At 35.5% G+C, this 16807-nt stretch overlaps 2 protein-coding genes and 1 long non-coding RNA gene across 6 annotated transcripts in view; 1 reads left to right on the forward strand and 2 right to left on the reverse strand.

Moving 5' to 3' along the window:
- The window catches only part of Xpac (DNA repair protein complementing XP-A cells homolog Xpac), a 28930-nt gene extending 16501 nt beyond the window's left edge, over window positions 1-12429 (reverse strand). The window contains exon 1 of the mRNA XM_066302043.1: window positions 12297-12429. The gene's annotated coding sequence lies outside the window, so the exon portion shown is untranslated. The remainder of the gene's footprint in view (window positions 1-12296) is intronic.
- Window positions 2084-2954, reverse strand: LOC136350505 (uncharacterized). Its single transcript, XR_010734165.1, has 4 exons — window positions 2748-2954; window positions 2556-2683; window positions 2403-2481; window positions 2084-2222 (listed from the first exon to the last, which is right to left on the reverse strand). It is a non-coding gene; the product is annotated as an uncharacterized lncRNA (long non-coding RNA).
- On the forward strand, window positions 4348-16266 carry LOC136350396 (facilitated trehalose transporter Tret1-like). 4 transcript variants are annotated; one of them, XM_066302029.1, is made up of 4 exons: window positions 4348-4630; window positions 9165-9428; window positions 13075-13188; window positions 14515-16266. In XM_066302029.1, exons 1-4 carry the CDS (start codon window positions 4505-4507, stop codon window positions 15784-15786), a joined length of 1776 nt encoding a protein of 591 aa, XP_066158126.1. In that variant the 5' UTR covers window positions 4348-4504; the 3' UTR covers window positions 15787-16266. The 4 variants fall into 4 exon arrangements, with proteins under 4 accessions (XP_066158126.1, XP_066158128.1, XP_066158127.1 ...); XM_066302031.1 differs by lacking the exon at window positions 4348-4630 and adding an exon at window positions 5139-5308; XM_066302030.1 differs by lacking the exon at window positions 4348-4630 and adding an exon at window positions 5592-6724.
- Window positions 16267-16807: the final 541 nt, after the last annotated feature.

The raw sequence follows: 16807 nt of genomic DNA on the forward strand, positions 1-16807 counted from the left end.
CAATTTTTGTCAGCTGTTTTATTGTTTAATCAGACACCCTGTATATCACATATCTAATTTGGCTACAAATGAGATAGTATTTTGGTAAAAAACTGAGTGAATCATCACGTTCGTATTTCAATAGAAACTGCAACCTTTTGCACTATATTCCCCTACGGAAAAGTACCACAGACAAAGACAGAGAGTCGGTCTGTCGGTTAAATCCACTTGACCATTGATAGTCAGTGGTCCCTCTCTAATTATTCCGAGTAATGGTTTATTATAGGACGGATAAATGGTGACAAAGTTATTTACAAAGTTATACCTATGAATGGCTCCTTGCAATTGGATGTTTCGGGTTTCAGCAGAATGCACAATATGACGATTGAAATTTAACTCATAACCGAAATGAACAATGGTACGTGACGATTGCCACGTGACCCGACATCAATTAAAGTCTTTCTTCACTGATGTTCAATAATGCCGTATATTCTTAAAAAACCGAACGGTCGAACTTGGACGATAAGAAGGAAATTACATAGTCTTTTTTGCAATTTTTAGCAAATTAATTTAATGCTTTCAAGAGAATATGACGAAGAAAACTGTTTTTGTTGCCATTTTTTGGAATTACCATTAAGACCAAAATTAGAATTTTTATCAGTCTAGGATAGTTAGTTCGCAGTACCCTTAAAAAGGTGACGACTATAGATATGAGTTTGCACATTCCAGCAGTCGGGTTATCAATTTGAGATACATATTAAATGGTTATATAAGCACATATGTATGTATGTACATACATTGAAGAATTTTTTACCACACTTCTACCTACATATGTGATTATTAGAAAAATTGTTTTACTGCAGAATGCGTTAATAATGTTAATTACATATTTGCACTAGAACGACAATAACAATACGAACCCAATCAAATTGTTTATAACGGTTTTATTGATAATAATTGAAAACATATACTGGATCATTATTTTTAATTCGAGTTACGTCACTAAAAAGATGAAATCTGCTGTGAATGCAACTTTTCTGATTCCATAAACGTATAGGAAAGGTTTTGTTACGAAGCAAAATAATGTGGTGCGATGAGTAATGCCAGATTCTGTTTAATTAGACAACATGTAAATTTTTCCATTCAATGAGGCCATATTTTTACGAGTTCTTTTACGTCTTGTTAAATTTGGTGCTTTCAGGAAACAATAGCGTTGCCCAGAAGTAAATTATATTTATTTCAATGTCCTTGCCATGTACCATTCTGGAAGACTCATCTCGACCACCGCGCCTGGCAAAAAAATAATTAGTAAACAATATTTTTCCATTACAACTTGCTATTAAATTGGCATTTGATACAGCGAAACGAGATCGAATATAATAACGCTTTATCAGCTTTAACGATAGATTCTCGGCTTTTCGTCGAAAATAATAGCTTCGCTATCTGAAATCCACATGAGTACTATTTGTGATGATTTTCATATTTTTAGCATAAAATATTCCAATGTTGTGATGACGCTCGCTAGCAATTTAATTTGTCTGACATTGCACTCATAGTAATGTTCGAAGAGTGCCTATTAATGGTAGTAAATCATCAATTTGAGAACTTTGATCCAAAACCAATTTCGAGGGATTAAACCTCCAATTCATATTATTTTGCAGATCGTTGCAGAGACCCGCATACGTGTTCTTTTCTTTTTTGAAACCCCTTCCCCCTTCCCCAAAATTGTTTGCAGTGCCCTCTATTGATATTTTAAATTTTGATAAACATTTAATGTTTAAACTATTTAGTGTGTTATTTTTTTATTTATTGTAAATGTATATTGTATATGTATTGTATATTTGGTTTCGAGTTATGAATGAGTTAGCTCAGTGAAATGTAAATTTGGAACAAATAAAAAATGCGAAAATGTGACGAATAAATAATTTCCAAGGAGATAGTAACTTTAAACTTCTTTTAAAGAAAAAATATATATTTTTATTTTTTTGCAAAACGTTGATAATTAAATTATGACGTGACGCGGGCAGATCCAAATGAACAACAATATAATTTTATTCTCTACTGACGTACATATACCGCGTAACGTGCTAATGAATCATTTTAAATATCAATCAAAGAAGTAATATTTTATCAAATATTTCCATAGAAAGAAAGAATATGATTGAAAGAACAAACTCGGCACCCATTCTTACAATCTAGACCTCTATCGCTTGTTGGATCTTCACGAATTACTTGGATTTTGCCTAAAAGGAAGATTGTTTAAACCTGCAAATGGCGCTATCATTCGTTCAAATAAGAATACTTAAATAGCCTCACGTAATCTGGGATCGATGCCACCTTAGTCTAAAAGTCTTATTCCCCAATTCTTAATGTAACCATTTATTGAATATGAACTACCTATTGCCAATTTTATAAATAATTACCATCACTCGTATCCATTGGTCAGTTCATTTGAAGTGCATTATCATGTTGCCTCGCCGGGTTATTTCCAGTCAAAAATCTCTGCATAATTGATTATTATAAACATTTTTTTTTAAGTGATAATAAAAGTTTCCCATAGAAAATTGCCACATTACCTGATGATAATATCCATCAACCGGTCACGTTTTGGGTTTAAACAATTTTTGTAACACGTCTGATAATAGTACTTCTGACGTCAGGCGAAGAGAATAAAGCCAAGAACATGGTACTAATTACCGGATACCTGAGAGAAAAGTATTTTATTTGTAATTGTATCAGGTATCTGGTGTAGGTCAAAGTGATCTTACTTGAGCAGTTTTTGGTTAGTGGAAAGTTCCTGCTATGTAACCACCGTTTATTTAAAGTCCTTGCGCGATTTCTTTGTAAAGTAACGAATAAGGGTTTCATCATCTAAGCCTAGATGCCTAGAAGGCCATAGACGTGGAATCACTCACGTCCACCAAAATATTCTTTTCTTATGGTAATGAAAGAGCAAGGTCTGAATTGCAACTGAAGACAACATTGTTTGGGTTTTTCCTTCTGTAGTTAAATTTGACCTATTTATTTGAAACACGTTTTAGGAAAAAAAATTATTCAAAATTGTTTATAAATGTTGTTGTTAGAAGAAATCGACCCCTATTATCATTAACGCTGGAATGATCGGCCTGTTTTAATTATCAAATACCTTGATCTACAATACATTCAATAATCGAATAATCATTCGAATGTTGTTTTCGAATGCGAATAGAGCTAGTAATAATCGAATCAAAATTATTTTGTTATTACTAAATTGGGTACCATTATACACCAAGTGTTCGAATGCCTCCGTGAGAAAAGCGATGATTTGCTTTACTCCAATCACTCGTAGAACAACCTTAAACTTTCAAAATCCACTTTAAGTTTCGAAAGTTGTTGAAAGTTCTTTGGGGGTTGCATGAAGTGGGAATCATTTTCAATCAAATAGCTACGAGGATTCTTTTTCGTGCACAAATTTATTTTTATATCTTCGTACATACTTGTCTTTGTTGCTTTGGTTGGGTGTTCAATTAGCAGCAACCCCGAATTTACAAAATAATGTGCTCTTTACAAATGCACTCTGACCCTTTCATAAAAAGAGCGCAACCCCATGCACGGCCTCTCAGACCACTCGATATGAATAATTTGGATTATTTTTGTGGGGTCACTTGAAGTCTCTATGAAACGGTGGTCTAAAATGAAGATCTACAGGATATTTAACTTGTGTTGTGTTGTATGTGCATGTTCAGGTTTATTTGGTTTTTTTGAAATAATTCGCTTCTATATCTACATATGTTAAAGAAAGGGGGGAGTTTTCTTAAACAAATATTACTGTATATATTGTCGGTGTATTATTAGTAGTAATATTTAATTTCGTCGTTTTGGAGGTGGTTAATGTGGTACAAAAAAAAATAAATTTCGAACCAGTTGTTTTTTTAGAATAGCCTCTTTGTGCGAGAGTACTTCTGAAAGTGCCCCTTAGAAATGCGATGGGAACACCTTCGTATTGCCTTGGGCCGGTCAGCAGTAAACATTATTAGACCCAGGGTACGATAGACGGAACTGATAGTAGGTTTCAACTTCACCTTGTATGCATGAAAACTATGCTTAAAAAAATTCGCGCCTAAAGATTCCTTTCGAGCGTCTTTTCACAAATCAACACTTGAATACCTTTAAATCAATTTATTATTTCAAAGTACTCATATAGCACATCGTACATATTGATATTACTGGTATGTACAGTATGTACAGCTTTGAAGGGATGTTAAGAGGTACTTGGGGTTTGTTCCTCGTGTGTTTCTGCGTTCTCGCCGCCGCTGCCGCTTCAGCGCACTACAGGTATCTTACCTGGTATATATATAACTTAGCACTTGGTTCAAGCTGTTTCATTCTAAAGTCTAAGGCCGCGAGGCTCGATTAGCTCGATTCGATATATTAGTTGTCCGCGCTCAATACATCAAAGTCAAAGAAAGTACACAAACCGGCATTCTCGTGTATGTTCATTGGTTGCCATTGGACAATTTTCCTTTATATATGAAAAACTGTGATTATGACCAAAACTGATAGGGAATATTACTGCAGGGTTCCTAGTGCGCGTAGGTGTAACAACCCTTCCGCTCGTTCGTCTGCTTGGGCATCCATTTTCAACCCTTGGGACAGGGTCCATCAGAAATGGGTAAGTAATTTTTTTTTTCGGTTTTTTCTTGGCATAGTGGGCGCCAAATTGCGGGGGCGCAATTTGAAAAAAATTGCGCTCTCTGGTGGCGGTTTCCTAAGACTTGAAGCCGCGTAGTGTAGCCATCTAATGAGAAAATGTGTAAAAACTGCTAAAATTTAAATTGCAAAATCTGATACATAAACTCTGCAACGGTAATGAAAGTACAACGATCTTCTAGAATTTTCCTACCAGCTGCCGCACAACACATTGTGAACGTTAACACCGTTTCCCATCAGGCCGACAGAAATTCGATTCTATTGTACTGTTTAGTTGGTCTGTGTCTCATGGATGGAGCTGCTAAATTTCACACATAAAATATATCGTTTTCTCCGTTTCCTTTAATCATTACTGTCCTACTGCCAATAGCGGCCTCTCTATTGCAATTTCAGAACTTCATATAGATACAGATACACCTATTTGTGCGCTATCAAGGCCATCATTACACATTACCTCATTTTATCTTTCATGTATTTTCCGCGATAATCAACGAAAGATGTACGTTCGGTTTGTCAAGAATTAAATCACGAATCCGCAATAATTAGTACTAGCTCTAGTTCATTTATCGGCACTTGTTAATAGTATGTTCAATGTATCGATTCAATGCATTTCTATACTTAGCATGCATCACCGATTTCCGTAAGTAGGTGACTGAATAACCAATCTATTTATTGTATCGTAAAAATAATGTAGAAAAACTCGTCCTAAAGCCGTCCGAGGCATGCCCCCATGTGTTTGTTAATCACCGAAATTTCACTACGACGTTAAACTCTATTGATCCCTTTGGTAAGCTTTATTCACCACTACGTCGCCACCCTGGACCCACCATATTCACTTGAAAAATCCATCAACATCAAGTATTGACTTTGTGTAAAAGAGTGTCATTGCGATGCTTCCCACTTCTGGAATATTCCATTTTTAAAATAATCCTTCGCTGGATATTATTAGAACTCTCTACAGCTATTTTTGACGCTCTTTATTTAGTAGCAAAAAATATTTGGTGTAGGTAATGGAACATTCCAGAAAATGCATAATCGCTTTGAAAATGGGACTTGCTTAATTTTTTTTTATCTATTTTGGAATTCAATAGGAAATTATGCTGCAAATCATGCAATTTGGTGTAAAGGTCGAAGAATGAGAAAAACACGTTTTAGTTCGCTATGGAGTAAACAGTCTAGCAGGAACTTGCTTTGTATATAATAATTAAAGCTATAGGATTCAGTGATTTATCGAAGGTTCAGGATGTGTTAGACAAACACATTTCGCTATTTTCCAATTGAATTTAACCCCGACCAAAAGCCCAAGGCGCAAAAGCACTCTGACCCACCAGCCTAAAGTCGTTTCTACTGAAGAGTTTGGACAGCCTGTCGCACGAATACCTGAGGAAGCCGCTTGCGAAGTCCTCCCTCTGTAGTCCTGCTCCTCGTGATATCTCAGCGAAAAGCTCTTTCAGTTCTGGACATGACTATATATTGCTGTGATGTATAAAAATATGAATTTCAAAGTAAATGCTACCTATTCCATAAATACTCATAATCATTTATCAACTACAGGATTAATATCACTAGTTCCATTTCGAGAATTTATTTAAACAGATAAACCAGATTTATTACCAGCTCAATTTTGATTCAAGTTGCACAAATATTAGATTTCCGAAAGCCACCATAGATAAGCATTACTTACAAAGGCTGCTTACCTAGCTTATCGATGGCGCTTCCCCAAAGGTTCCCGTATAAATCAATACTCTTGGCTTTAGTTTATTACTTATGGCAAACTCTAATTAGCACGTTTATGTGCTGTATGCAAATTTGTGTTTGTTGGGAACGTATGATTTAACTTCGCATAAAACTTTTATGATATTATCTCGAATTTTTTTATCTCTTCTCATACCCGAAATTATTTAGTCATGAGCCTGCGTGCGTGCCGTAAATATGTACTTGGGCTTAGAAAGTATGAACAGATAACGTGGTACAGTGATTCGTGTATTCATTAATTCAGGGGGATACTGCTAGTTTTTGAGATGCAGAATGCTGAACGGATGATTTTTGTCAAAAGGTACTCAATTGCTTGGAGTAGAGTTTTGGTATATGAGTAAAATGAATTAAACTCATTGGTGACAAAACTATGAGAAAAATTCAAATATAATTCCATTGTCCCGCCCTTAAGGCTGCAACGCAATCAGCTTAATTCCAGTAGGTGACCTTGCCAGTCAAATTGGTCGCTGTAATTAATCTGTTCAACATTTACTCTTAATTTATTGTAAATGGATTCCGATCAGTTTAAAGACCGGAAGTGCGGAAGCTTAGCATCAAGGCCCTGCGAATTGCCTAGGTTGTAATACGCATTAGAGACACATTAAAATGCAGGAAATATTGGATTTTTTATGTGTAAATTGAAATGAGCAGCCTTTTATATCCGTCTAATTGCGATAAATCAGCTTTTTATATATACCCAGTGATGTGAGAAAGTCTATGACATGTTGAACATATTTAAGCAAAAAAAAATCTTGAATGGGCCAAATTACAAAAGGGGCCATGCCAGTCAACATATCGTCAACATATCCCTGGTAGGTGAATCGACTTTTATAAAAGGTAAAAAAAATTCGATTTAAATTCTCATTTTTTTGGGTTGTTTAGCCCGGTTCGGTTAAACACTAATTTCTAATAGAATTTCATTTTTTTTAAATTCTAGTATGTCTTGGCAATTTTCAAAAATCTATATTTTTGTAGAATTAAGTGTTTGTTCTATGTTAAATACTACATAATGTTATTAGAAAAAGTCGTTTAGAATCGGGACTTTAGCCCATACACTAAATTTGCAAGTCCTGGGTCAACTTTAATTTGTTACATTTTGTTGTATTTCCCAAATAAAAAAAATATTTTTACCAATTTTTGTTTTTTTTTTAAATTATAAACTATTATCATTAAATAAATTAGAAAACACATAATCTCATATTAAATTTAAAGCTCCTCTAAATCTCCTTAATTTGCGCATTTTTCAATGCGGTATTAGAATTCTTTAAAAGCTGCCTGTATGTATTATCTAGAAATTAATAGAATTGCGTGTGGTATTCTATTTTTTAATATTTCTGAATAATTTATAATGTTTTCTTGATAAAGTATTTCTTTCACTCTTGCCCAAAACAAAAAAGTCCATTATCTTAAGGTCTAGCGATCTGGTAGGCCAATTCTCTTGGCTCATTCTCCACACCATTTTTCATCAAATTAATCATTTAGCTAAAAAAAGGTTATACATTTTTTTATTTATCTAATCATAATAGTTGGCCATTTTAATAAATCAAAAAATGGCAAAAATAAAGTTTTTGACTTATGTGAATACAACAAAATGTAAGAAATCAAAGTTGATTGAGGACTTTCAAATTTGGTTATGGGCTTATGTGACGATTTTAAACATTCTAACGTTTCTTAATAACATTACGTATTATTTGATACAGGAAATATACTTTACTCTACTCGAAAATAGGTTTTTTGAAAATTTCCAGGTTGTACTTAATTTTCTAAAAATGGAATTGTCAGAGATTTGTCTTTAACCAAGACCGGCTGAACCTAAAAAAATGACTATTTAAATTCAAAATTTTTGACCTTTTACAAGAGTCAGTTCACCTATCCGGAAACACATGGTATGTTATTTAATGTAAGATCAAAAAAGTGTAAAATCATGTTTTTGTGATATGTGTATACCGGACCCTCATTTTGTAGTAGTTCCTGGTAAATTTGTATAAATAATCCTTGAAGAATTTCCGTGTTTTTGATCGAATTGCAACGTACACAACTCTTCATATAAGTTTAAAAAGAATCGATTGGCCTATGTGTTTTCACTTGTACATAGTCAAATGCCTTCTACAAATTTAAAAAAGCTGCGATTTAAGGAACTTAGAATTACGCAGGAGCTATCACAACAGACCTGCAACAACTATAATTTTCCGGCTTTAAGATGAATAAAGCTTATAATGAAAGCTGCTGTTTTGGTGATTTAAGTGTTAAATAGCGTTTGTCGTCTCTATCACAAATTTTTACAATTTTGCTTGCAAGGCACAACAATAAGTGTGATGATTTTGTTGGCAAATCATAATTGTTATCATATTTATGGTAAAATTGAATTAGATATTTCCTTATGTTCACAAGTGGTGATGTTCAAGAAAAACACTTTGGAGCGGTGTTTTTGCTCTTCTTTTAAGTAAATGGAGGAAATGATAAACAATCAATAGCAAACAATTTCCTTCTCAAATAATATCAATTGTTAATTGCCATAGAATCTTAATAATGCATTTCTGGAATTATATTTAGTTGGCCGAAACTAGAAAGAACTAGTGAAGATGCATGTAACAGTGACCTTTCAAAATCCACTAGAAATATTCGTACTATTGACGCAAGTTCATATCGCTATGTTCACGAGGCAAAACAGCGATTCCGGTCTACTTAATCATTTCTTCATCCCAAGGGTCGAACGGTTATCAATGCATTATTGTTTATAGAATGGACATCAGAGGTTGCCTACCCAAGACACTCCGTGTATCTCAGCTTGCACAACTGCCACGAATCTGTCATCTCTTGGAGATTCGTCCTCAACCATATATCACAACCACAACTCGAGAAGAATGAACTTGGAAGAAAATCTAAGGACGACAATACCTGAAATTCAGCCTTTACAAGAGAACAAGGACAAAGATGAACAGTTTTCGGTGCCAGAACTGCCGATAGAGAAGAAGAAAGTGCCATTAGGGCAGATCAAAACACAGGTAAGATGCTATGTGGATATATATTGCATTATAATACATACTGCATAATAATGCAACTTTTTCAAAATTGCCCGAATTTAGGTAAAGATCCTGCAATCAAAACTTCAACTTGAAGTTTTGAACAATTTGTGAATATTAAAAACGATCAATTTTTACTTAAAATTTCGGTTTTATACGTTAATTTGATTGGCCACAAAATACGAAAAACTTTGTATATGTGAGAAGTCACCATTAATAGCATGGAATAGTATAAAACCGTTAGACAAAATTCAGTATGCAACGTGTGTCGAAGCTTTACGATCCCTAGAAGGGATATGGGAACTTCAACCGGACTAAAATAAAAGTTTCTAAAATTCTGTAGTCCGAAATTCGTATACAAAGAGGGCTAAAAGTCCCGCATACACTCGTTAAAAATGGAAGGAAATATTTTTCATAAATATGCTGAAACATGTCAAATATTATTTTTAGTTATGCATTTTTTGACGTAACCCCTATGTAATATTCCCATATCTAAGTTCAATAGTTATTAAAAATTTGCGCAATATGGCAATTAGAGTCGTTTGCTAGATCACCTGACCTCACCTTTATGGGCTTTTTTTTATGGAGTTATCAGAAACATAAGGTCTTTTTAAATAAGCCCAACAATATAACAAAGGTAAAAGTTCGAATATTTAATACATTAAATTATAGTAGTTTATATTGTTGTTTTTTAAGTATTAATAGTTCTATAGTTTTTTCTATTTTTTATTTTTTTTTTCACAAATTGTTGCATTTAGATATGGGTATGTTACATGAAATATGTTCAGAATTTCTTAGAGAACTTAACAACATCATAATATACATGGGGTTTGCAAATCCTCTCAAATCGTGCAACCCAATTTGCAGGATTTGGAAATCACTGTGTCTTATCTCGACCAAATCAATGTTTTGCCAACCTTAAGGTATCATATTTTATACATTTTTGAAGCTTGGTACAGACGCGAACGTGTTATCGCATAACGAACAATACAACGATCCGATCGTCGAATAAAACACTAATTTGGATAAGACAACAAATCCGTAAGATTTGCAAACCTGTTTGCAAATGTGTATCCTGCCCTGTTGAAATTAGTGTTTTGTTCGGTGTTCCGTTCATTGAATCAGGTCTGTATGAAGGTTTACTCCTGTTTCATGCGCCTTTACGCAACAGACGCTGCATGTTAATGATTACAGAGTATTTTGAACCATTTAAACGCATAGATTGCTGTAGAACAATTCCGAAGCTCCGATTCTTTCTGCATGGCATCGTAGAATGGGAATGCATAAATATTTCGATATTAACGCAACCTATAGATAACAGTACTAAATACGAGGATAATCCCAGAAGTATCCGACCTAACACTTAAAAAAAGGGGAAAATATTACATTTCTCAACATAGTTTCCTTTAACATTTCCCCAGCAATTTGTCCATGGGGAAGCTTCGAATGTCTCAAAAGAGGCATCAACCTCGGGCTCCACCTCTTCATTCTTGGCAAAACTCTTTCTGCCAAAACATTTTTTCAAGTTTGGAAATAGGAAACAATCTGAAGGACTTAATTTTGGCGAAAAAGGTGGGCGAGAAAAAAAATCGAAACCAAATTCATTTACGTTGTATTGATGAAATAAGACTTTATTTTTCGCCAAATGCGGTCGCTTTTTCCCATTCTCCCTTTTGAGGCCATCATTTCGACTGTTCTTCCGTTTCAAATGTGAAATGATGGACCCACGTCCATTTTTTCCATGTTTCCATTTAATTCATGTTTATGAATAGACGCAAAAACTCGGCTTTATTGCCGCGAAACTTTGACAAACACTCACTCGAAACATCTTCACGGCACTTTTTTTGTTCATTTTACGTACAGCTTTTTCATGTTTAATTGTTTCGTCAAAATGCGAATTTTGGTACTTTTCGAAATGCCTAACAAGTCTGTTAACTCGCGCAATTTTAGCTGACGGTTTTCCGATACAGTTTTGTAGATATTCGCCAGAATTTCTAGAGAGATCAAATCTGTAGTGTCATAGGGTTGACTATCGCGGAATTCGTCTTCGAAGCTGATACGGCCGCGTTTGAACTCTGCCACTCAATATTTTACAGTTTGTAACGAAGGACCTGGTTTCTTCAGAGCAAAACTAAACTTCGGTTTGACATTGGATGGACTAAGATCTTTCAAATGAGAGTATTGATATCGAGGACCAATTTCTTCGATGGTAACGAAATCTGTAAAAGCGTTCATTAAGAAGGGCTCCAAAACAAACACGAATCGACGAAGCATCCTCAACCCTTAAACAAGAGTTTTTTATGGATAGGTTTTTGAAATAAAGGCAAATTTTAAACATAATTTCACCATCTATATATCAGGTCGGGTATTTTTGGAAATAACCTCGGATGTAACGGCGATGCGCAAGAGTGCACGGTTATCGCTGCAGTTCACCTTTATCTAGCTGCAAAGGCTCTTTGAGGGGCCTTCAAAGGGGACCCGACCTGAACTTTATATGCAAGGTGTTTCAACAAAATCTGCCAAATTATAGCGCCAACTTTTGGCATTTTCTGAAAAAGTAATCTGCTACTTACCACCAATATGATTTATTACTTATATGACGTTTTTTTTTAGCATTATTGATAGTGGCATTAACAAAGCACAATTGAGGCGATCCAAGTAAAAAAAAATCTTGATATCATTATTTTTCGTGTTAATTGGTTGTTGAGATTCGCGTCTTTGTTGGTGTCACATCTAAGTTCTATGATTTCGTCGGCAGGTTGCTAATTGAAGATTTTGGTGCAATAAAAAGGAAAACTCCCTGTACATCAGTGCAAACCTAAATTTCCTATTTAAGGAACATTTACTTACATTTTCTTAGAGAAGTTGGCCATCATTTCGCTTCCAAGCTTTCCTCATAATACCGGGCTATTTCGCTTCTGACTCCACATCATATGTTGATCGTATTTTTCCAAATTTGGCCTCAATTTCTCCATCAAAAAGCGCCGAATTTGTTTATATAGCACAAAAACAACACGTCAATATCACAACCCACACAGCCAAATGCAATTGAAATAGAAACACTTCCTGGGGTAGTTTCCACTGAACTTGATGTTAATTAAAATCGGTCAAACTAACCGGACGTCAGTGCAAAGCCAACTTCTGGTATGATTTCTGCGAACGCGATTCGTGTATTGCCTGAATATTAATTTAATGGACGTCGGAATAGAGTATCAACAAAATAATAAAGGTTCTTCGTAAATGGTGTTATGGACATTACGGTAGGAAATTATAAAACGATAAGGACGAAGTTTGATCGTGTGGGGAATAGTTAATAAAAAATTAACTTGAAGTTAGAGGGGGCACATGATATGTTATAAAACTCTGCTCGCAAATAATAATCAGTTTAATCAGTTCTCGCGTCAAATTGTCGATCCAGGCAATTTATTTTTCTTATTAAAATTGTGCTGTCTGGACGTTGACTATAGCCAGGCAATAAAGCAATGCGGGTCCTAGTGCGTGCGGATACTCACGTTACGTTTTCTTTACCGGACACCGAGCCTAAACCTAAATGTACTTGGTCTCAGGTGGGACCACCCAAGCTCAAACCAGCCCAACCCCGCCCTAATTTCAATCATATTTATTACAGTTACTTACCGCCATTGTAGTGTCCTGGGTGTCCATGATCATTGGGTACTGTTCAGCCTACACCTCTCCAGCAGCCCTCTCGTTGGAAAGAGACTTCAAGCTCGATGAGAATAAGGTAGGTTTAAACGACTGCTAACTAGAAACGATTTATTATTAGGTCAGAAAAATTATTCCAATTAAAAAAAGGCCATAATATTCAAGCCATCTTTAAATGGATTGTGCTTCTCAATTTGCATGTAAACAGATTATAATTGATATTTTGATCACTTTAGAACAATCGTTCTTATCGAAGTAATGTGAGGCAATTATTCTTGCTAAGACCTTATCGACGTGCCCTCGTTTCCTGTGTTTTTACAGAAACTCTATTCTTGTGCTGGCAAATTAGTCAGGATATTTATTTTTCGGACCTTGCCTAACATATTTTTGATAGTAGCTGAACATAAGGGAATAACATCGCAATAATTTTCAAGCTGCGTTTATTCCTCGGCATGAATTTTGTATCTTATGTTACGTCACGATTTGTTCTAAAATTTCACGTCTGTGATCAATAGCAGCTTTAATGTATTACTCTATTACTCAAAAATTGCTTTGGTGGAGATTTTTCGAACAGTTACCATACCATTTTGCCATCACATTTTTGGAAATCGCTGCTAGATGGTGGCCATATACAGGGTGTACATGTCATCATGGTGACACTTGAGGATTGAAGGTATAGTATTCTGTGAAATAACAAAAACAAATCTAATAGATCCATGGCAAAAACGCACCATTTCCGATATATAGGGTGAAAATATTTCTCATTTTTTCTCTTAGTTTTTATAATATTGTTTTCGTTTCAATTTTTGTTTTTGTTTTAGGAGACTTGCTAAATGTTATGAATAGATTCAAATTGCTAATAACTGATTTATTTTATTACTTCGTTTATAGCCGTAATTTACATCGAGAGATACTTTTGGAAATTCTACGAAAAAAGTAAAAGTCTGGATAATTCCGTAACCGACTAAAAAGCTAAAGAATTGAAGAAGGAATTTAAATTGAGCGACTGAATCCATACAGCCTATTCCAAAAAAAATGAGACATGACCCAAAAAACATAGTACCCTGTATATGGCTCTCGATCATTTTGATATTTCGATTTTCTCAAAAATTTTATTCGAGGCATGCGTGAGAAAAACGCAAAATACGAAAAAGAATGTGTAATTTTGCTACCATGTATGTCATAAATGTTACGTTCTCGACCATGTACCTATTAACATTTTTTAAATATTTTTCAGAGTACTATCGTTCCCTAAAATATCTCCATGTTGATATGCTACATCCTGTATAATAATGATATTTAGTAAACACAGGTTGATGATGGGTTAAGCACAATTTAAGTTACAAAAGATATATTCTTTGACGCACAATATGCGAATATTTAACAACTTCCTTCCTTGTTTCAGCTCTCATGGATCACAAGTCTCATGCCTTTAGGAGCCTTAGGAGGAGGTCTTCTCGGGGGGCTTCTAATCGAGAACTTGGGTAGAAAGTGGACGATCCTACTAGCAGACCTATTATTCCTAGTTGCATTTCTTGTGAATTTCTTCGCACAAAGCTACATTTACATGTATACAAGCCGAGTCATATCAGGAGTCAGTGTTGGAATATTGTCCTTGACTCTTCCGGTGTACTTAGCAGAAACCATTCAGCCGGAAGTACGAGGAACTCTAGGGTTACTTCCCACTGCCTTCGGTAACATTGGAATCCTTCTGTGCTACATGTTCGGTACCTTCTTCGAGTGGAGGCAACTGGCTCTAGTCGGCGTGGTACTTGCCATTCCATTTGTGATAGTATTCTGGGTGATAAAAGAGACCCCAAGGTTCCTAGTTTCAAGGGGTAAAGAGGACGAGACGCAGCAGGCCTTACAATGGCTGCGCGGTGCTAACACTAACATTGATAAGGAGTTTCACGAGTTGAAAAAGAGTTTCCAAGAAGAAGCTGAAAGTGACGAGGGAGCTTTGGAAAGCCTGAAAAATCTCTTCTCAGTTAATAATGTCAAGCCTCTGTGCATCGTCTTGGGACTAATGTTTTTCCAACAATGGAGCGGCATCAATGCCGTCATCTTCAACACCACCAAGATATTCAAAGAGTCCGGAACAAACTTACCCGAGTCTCTTTGCACCACTATCGTGGGAATCGTCAACTTCGTGTCAACATTCATAGCGGCAGCACTAATTGACAAACTCGGCAGGAAAGTCCTGCTATATATTTCTGCTATTTCAATGATAGTCTCCCTAGGGGTACTTGGGGCCTACTTCTTCCTAAAAGATGCCACTAACGTTGACGTGAAATTCTTAGGATTCTTGCCATTGGCCAGTTTTATTATCTACGTTCTTGGATTTTCCTTGGGTCATGGACCAGTACCGTGGTTGATGATGGGAGAGATCCTTCCGGCAAAAATCCGAGGAACCGCAGCTTCAGTAGCTACAAGCTTCAATTGGTCTTGCACCTTCATAGTAACCAAGATTTTCTTGCAATTAGCCGAATTAATAGGATTCCACTTCACTTTCTGGATTTTCTGTGGCCTTATGGTGCTGTCGCTACTGTTCACCATTTTCTTCGTTCCCGAGACAAGGGGGCAGAGTTTAGCCGACATCGAGAAGAAAATGGCCGGAATGGAAGTGAGAAGAATGAGTTCAGTAGCTAATTTGAAGCCGATGCCATCTAGTTTTTAAGTAGATTAAACCAAAAATGACTGATTTCATTTTTTAGATTTGTGGTAACATTCTTGCGATATGTTTCACTGCTTTCTGTAATGGTGCTGTTACAAAGTCGTGCTTTTCTCCTGTGGGTAATTGCCATTGTTTGGGATTACCTACTTCTTTCTCTCGAATTACCGCAAATTATACCGAATCTCATCAAAGCGAAGTAAAAGATTTGATTTTTTTTTAGTTATGAGTTTTTTAGCGATAAACCGAAGTAGCCGCCTGCACAAGCGAATAATGTTCCTGGTGATTATATTGATGTCACAGTGTTGTCATTATAGCTCGTATCCGCTCTTTGTGGACTTCTGGCTTAGGCCTTGAATAATATGCCTGCCTTATTGCAGAATAATAGTCGTTTTTAGTATTTTATTAACTATGTATATAACAGTTAAAGACCATTTATTTATTATAGTAAAGATATTTTTATATATAATAGAATTTTTCAATAATTTTGCTGGTTTTATTTCGTGGACAAGTCAGGAAAGTGCCTGATTGCTGTAGCAATACTGGTGGATGATCGGTTCTTCGTTGTGTTAACGCTCTAGCCTTGGATGTTTAAAATGAATAGTAATTTCTAGAAGGAAAAAGAAATTTGATTTAAAAGTGTCAGCACTCTTAAATAAGACTTGTTTGAGTTGACATACCTTATCTTAGATCTCCATTTGGGCTGAAATAACCAGTGACGGGTCTGAGATAACTGGTGAGGAGTCTCAAATAATTGGTAACGGAGCTGGAATGGTTGGTGAGGGATCTGAGAGAACTGGTGAGGGGCATGAGATAATTCGTGACGAGTTTGCGATAAGTGGTGACGGATCTGATGGCTCGCGACGAATTTGCGTAAGGAATAACGTAATCAGCAACTGGTTTTCACATTTGAAGTGCCCCCAACCTTACTAATATTTCTTTATTTAATTTAACTCATCTTAAGTCTACGTGTATGTACAAGGTTCATTTATGAATAAGACAGCTTTCGAGTGAAAGAGCCTCGTAT

Source organism: Euwallacea fornicatus, chromosome 3 (assembly GCF_040115645.1).
Source record: "Euwallacea fornicatus isolate EFF26 chromosome 3, ASM4011564v1, whole genome shotgun sequence".
NCBI classification, from domain to species: domain Eukaryota; kingdom Metazoa; phylum Arthropoda; class Insecta; order Coleoptera; family Curculionidae; genus Euwallacea; species Euwallacea fornicatus.

What these genes read in the sequence shown, in the direction of transcription:
- LOC136350396 (XM_066302029.1), top strand. Translation starts at nt 4,505, where the DNA reads ATGACCAAAACTGATAGGGAATATTACTGCAGGGTTCCTAGTGCGCGT. An exon ending in ACAGGGTCCATCAGAAATGG is followed by an intron (nt 4,631 to 9,164) that starts GTAAGTAATTTT and finishes TATTGTTTATAG; the next exon opens with AATGGACATCAGAGGTTGCC. An exon ending in TAGGGCAGATCAAAACACAG is followed by an intron (nt 9,429 to 13,074) that starts GTAAGATGCTAT and finishes TATTTATTACAG; the next exon opens with TTACTTACCGCCATTGTAGT.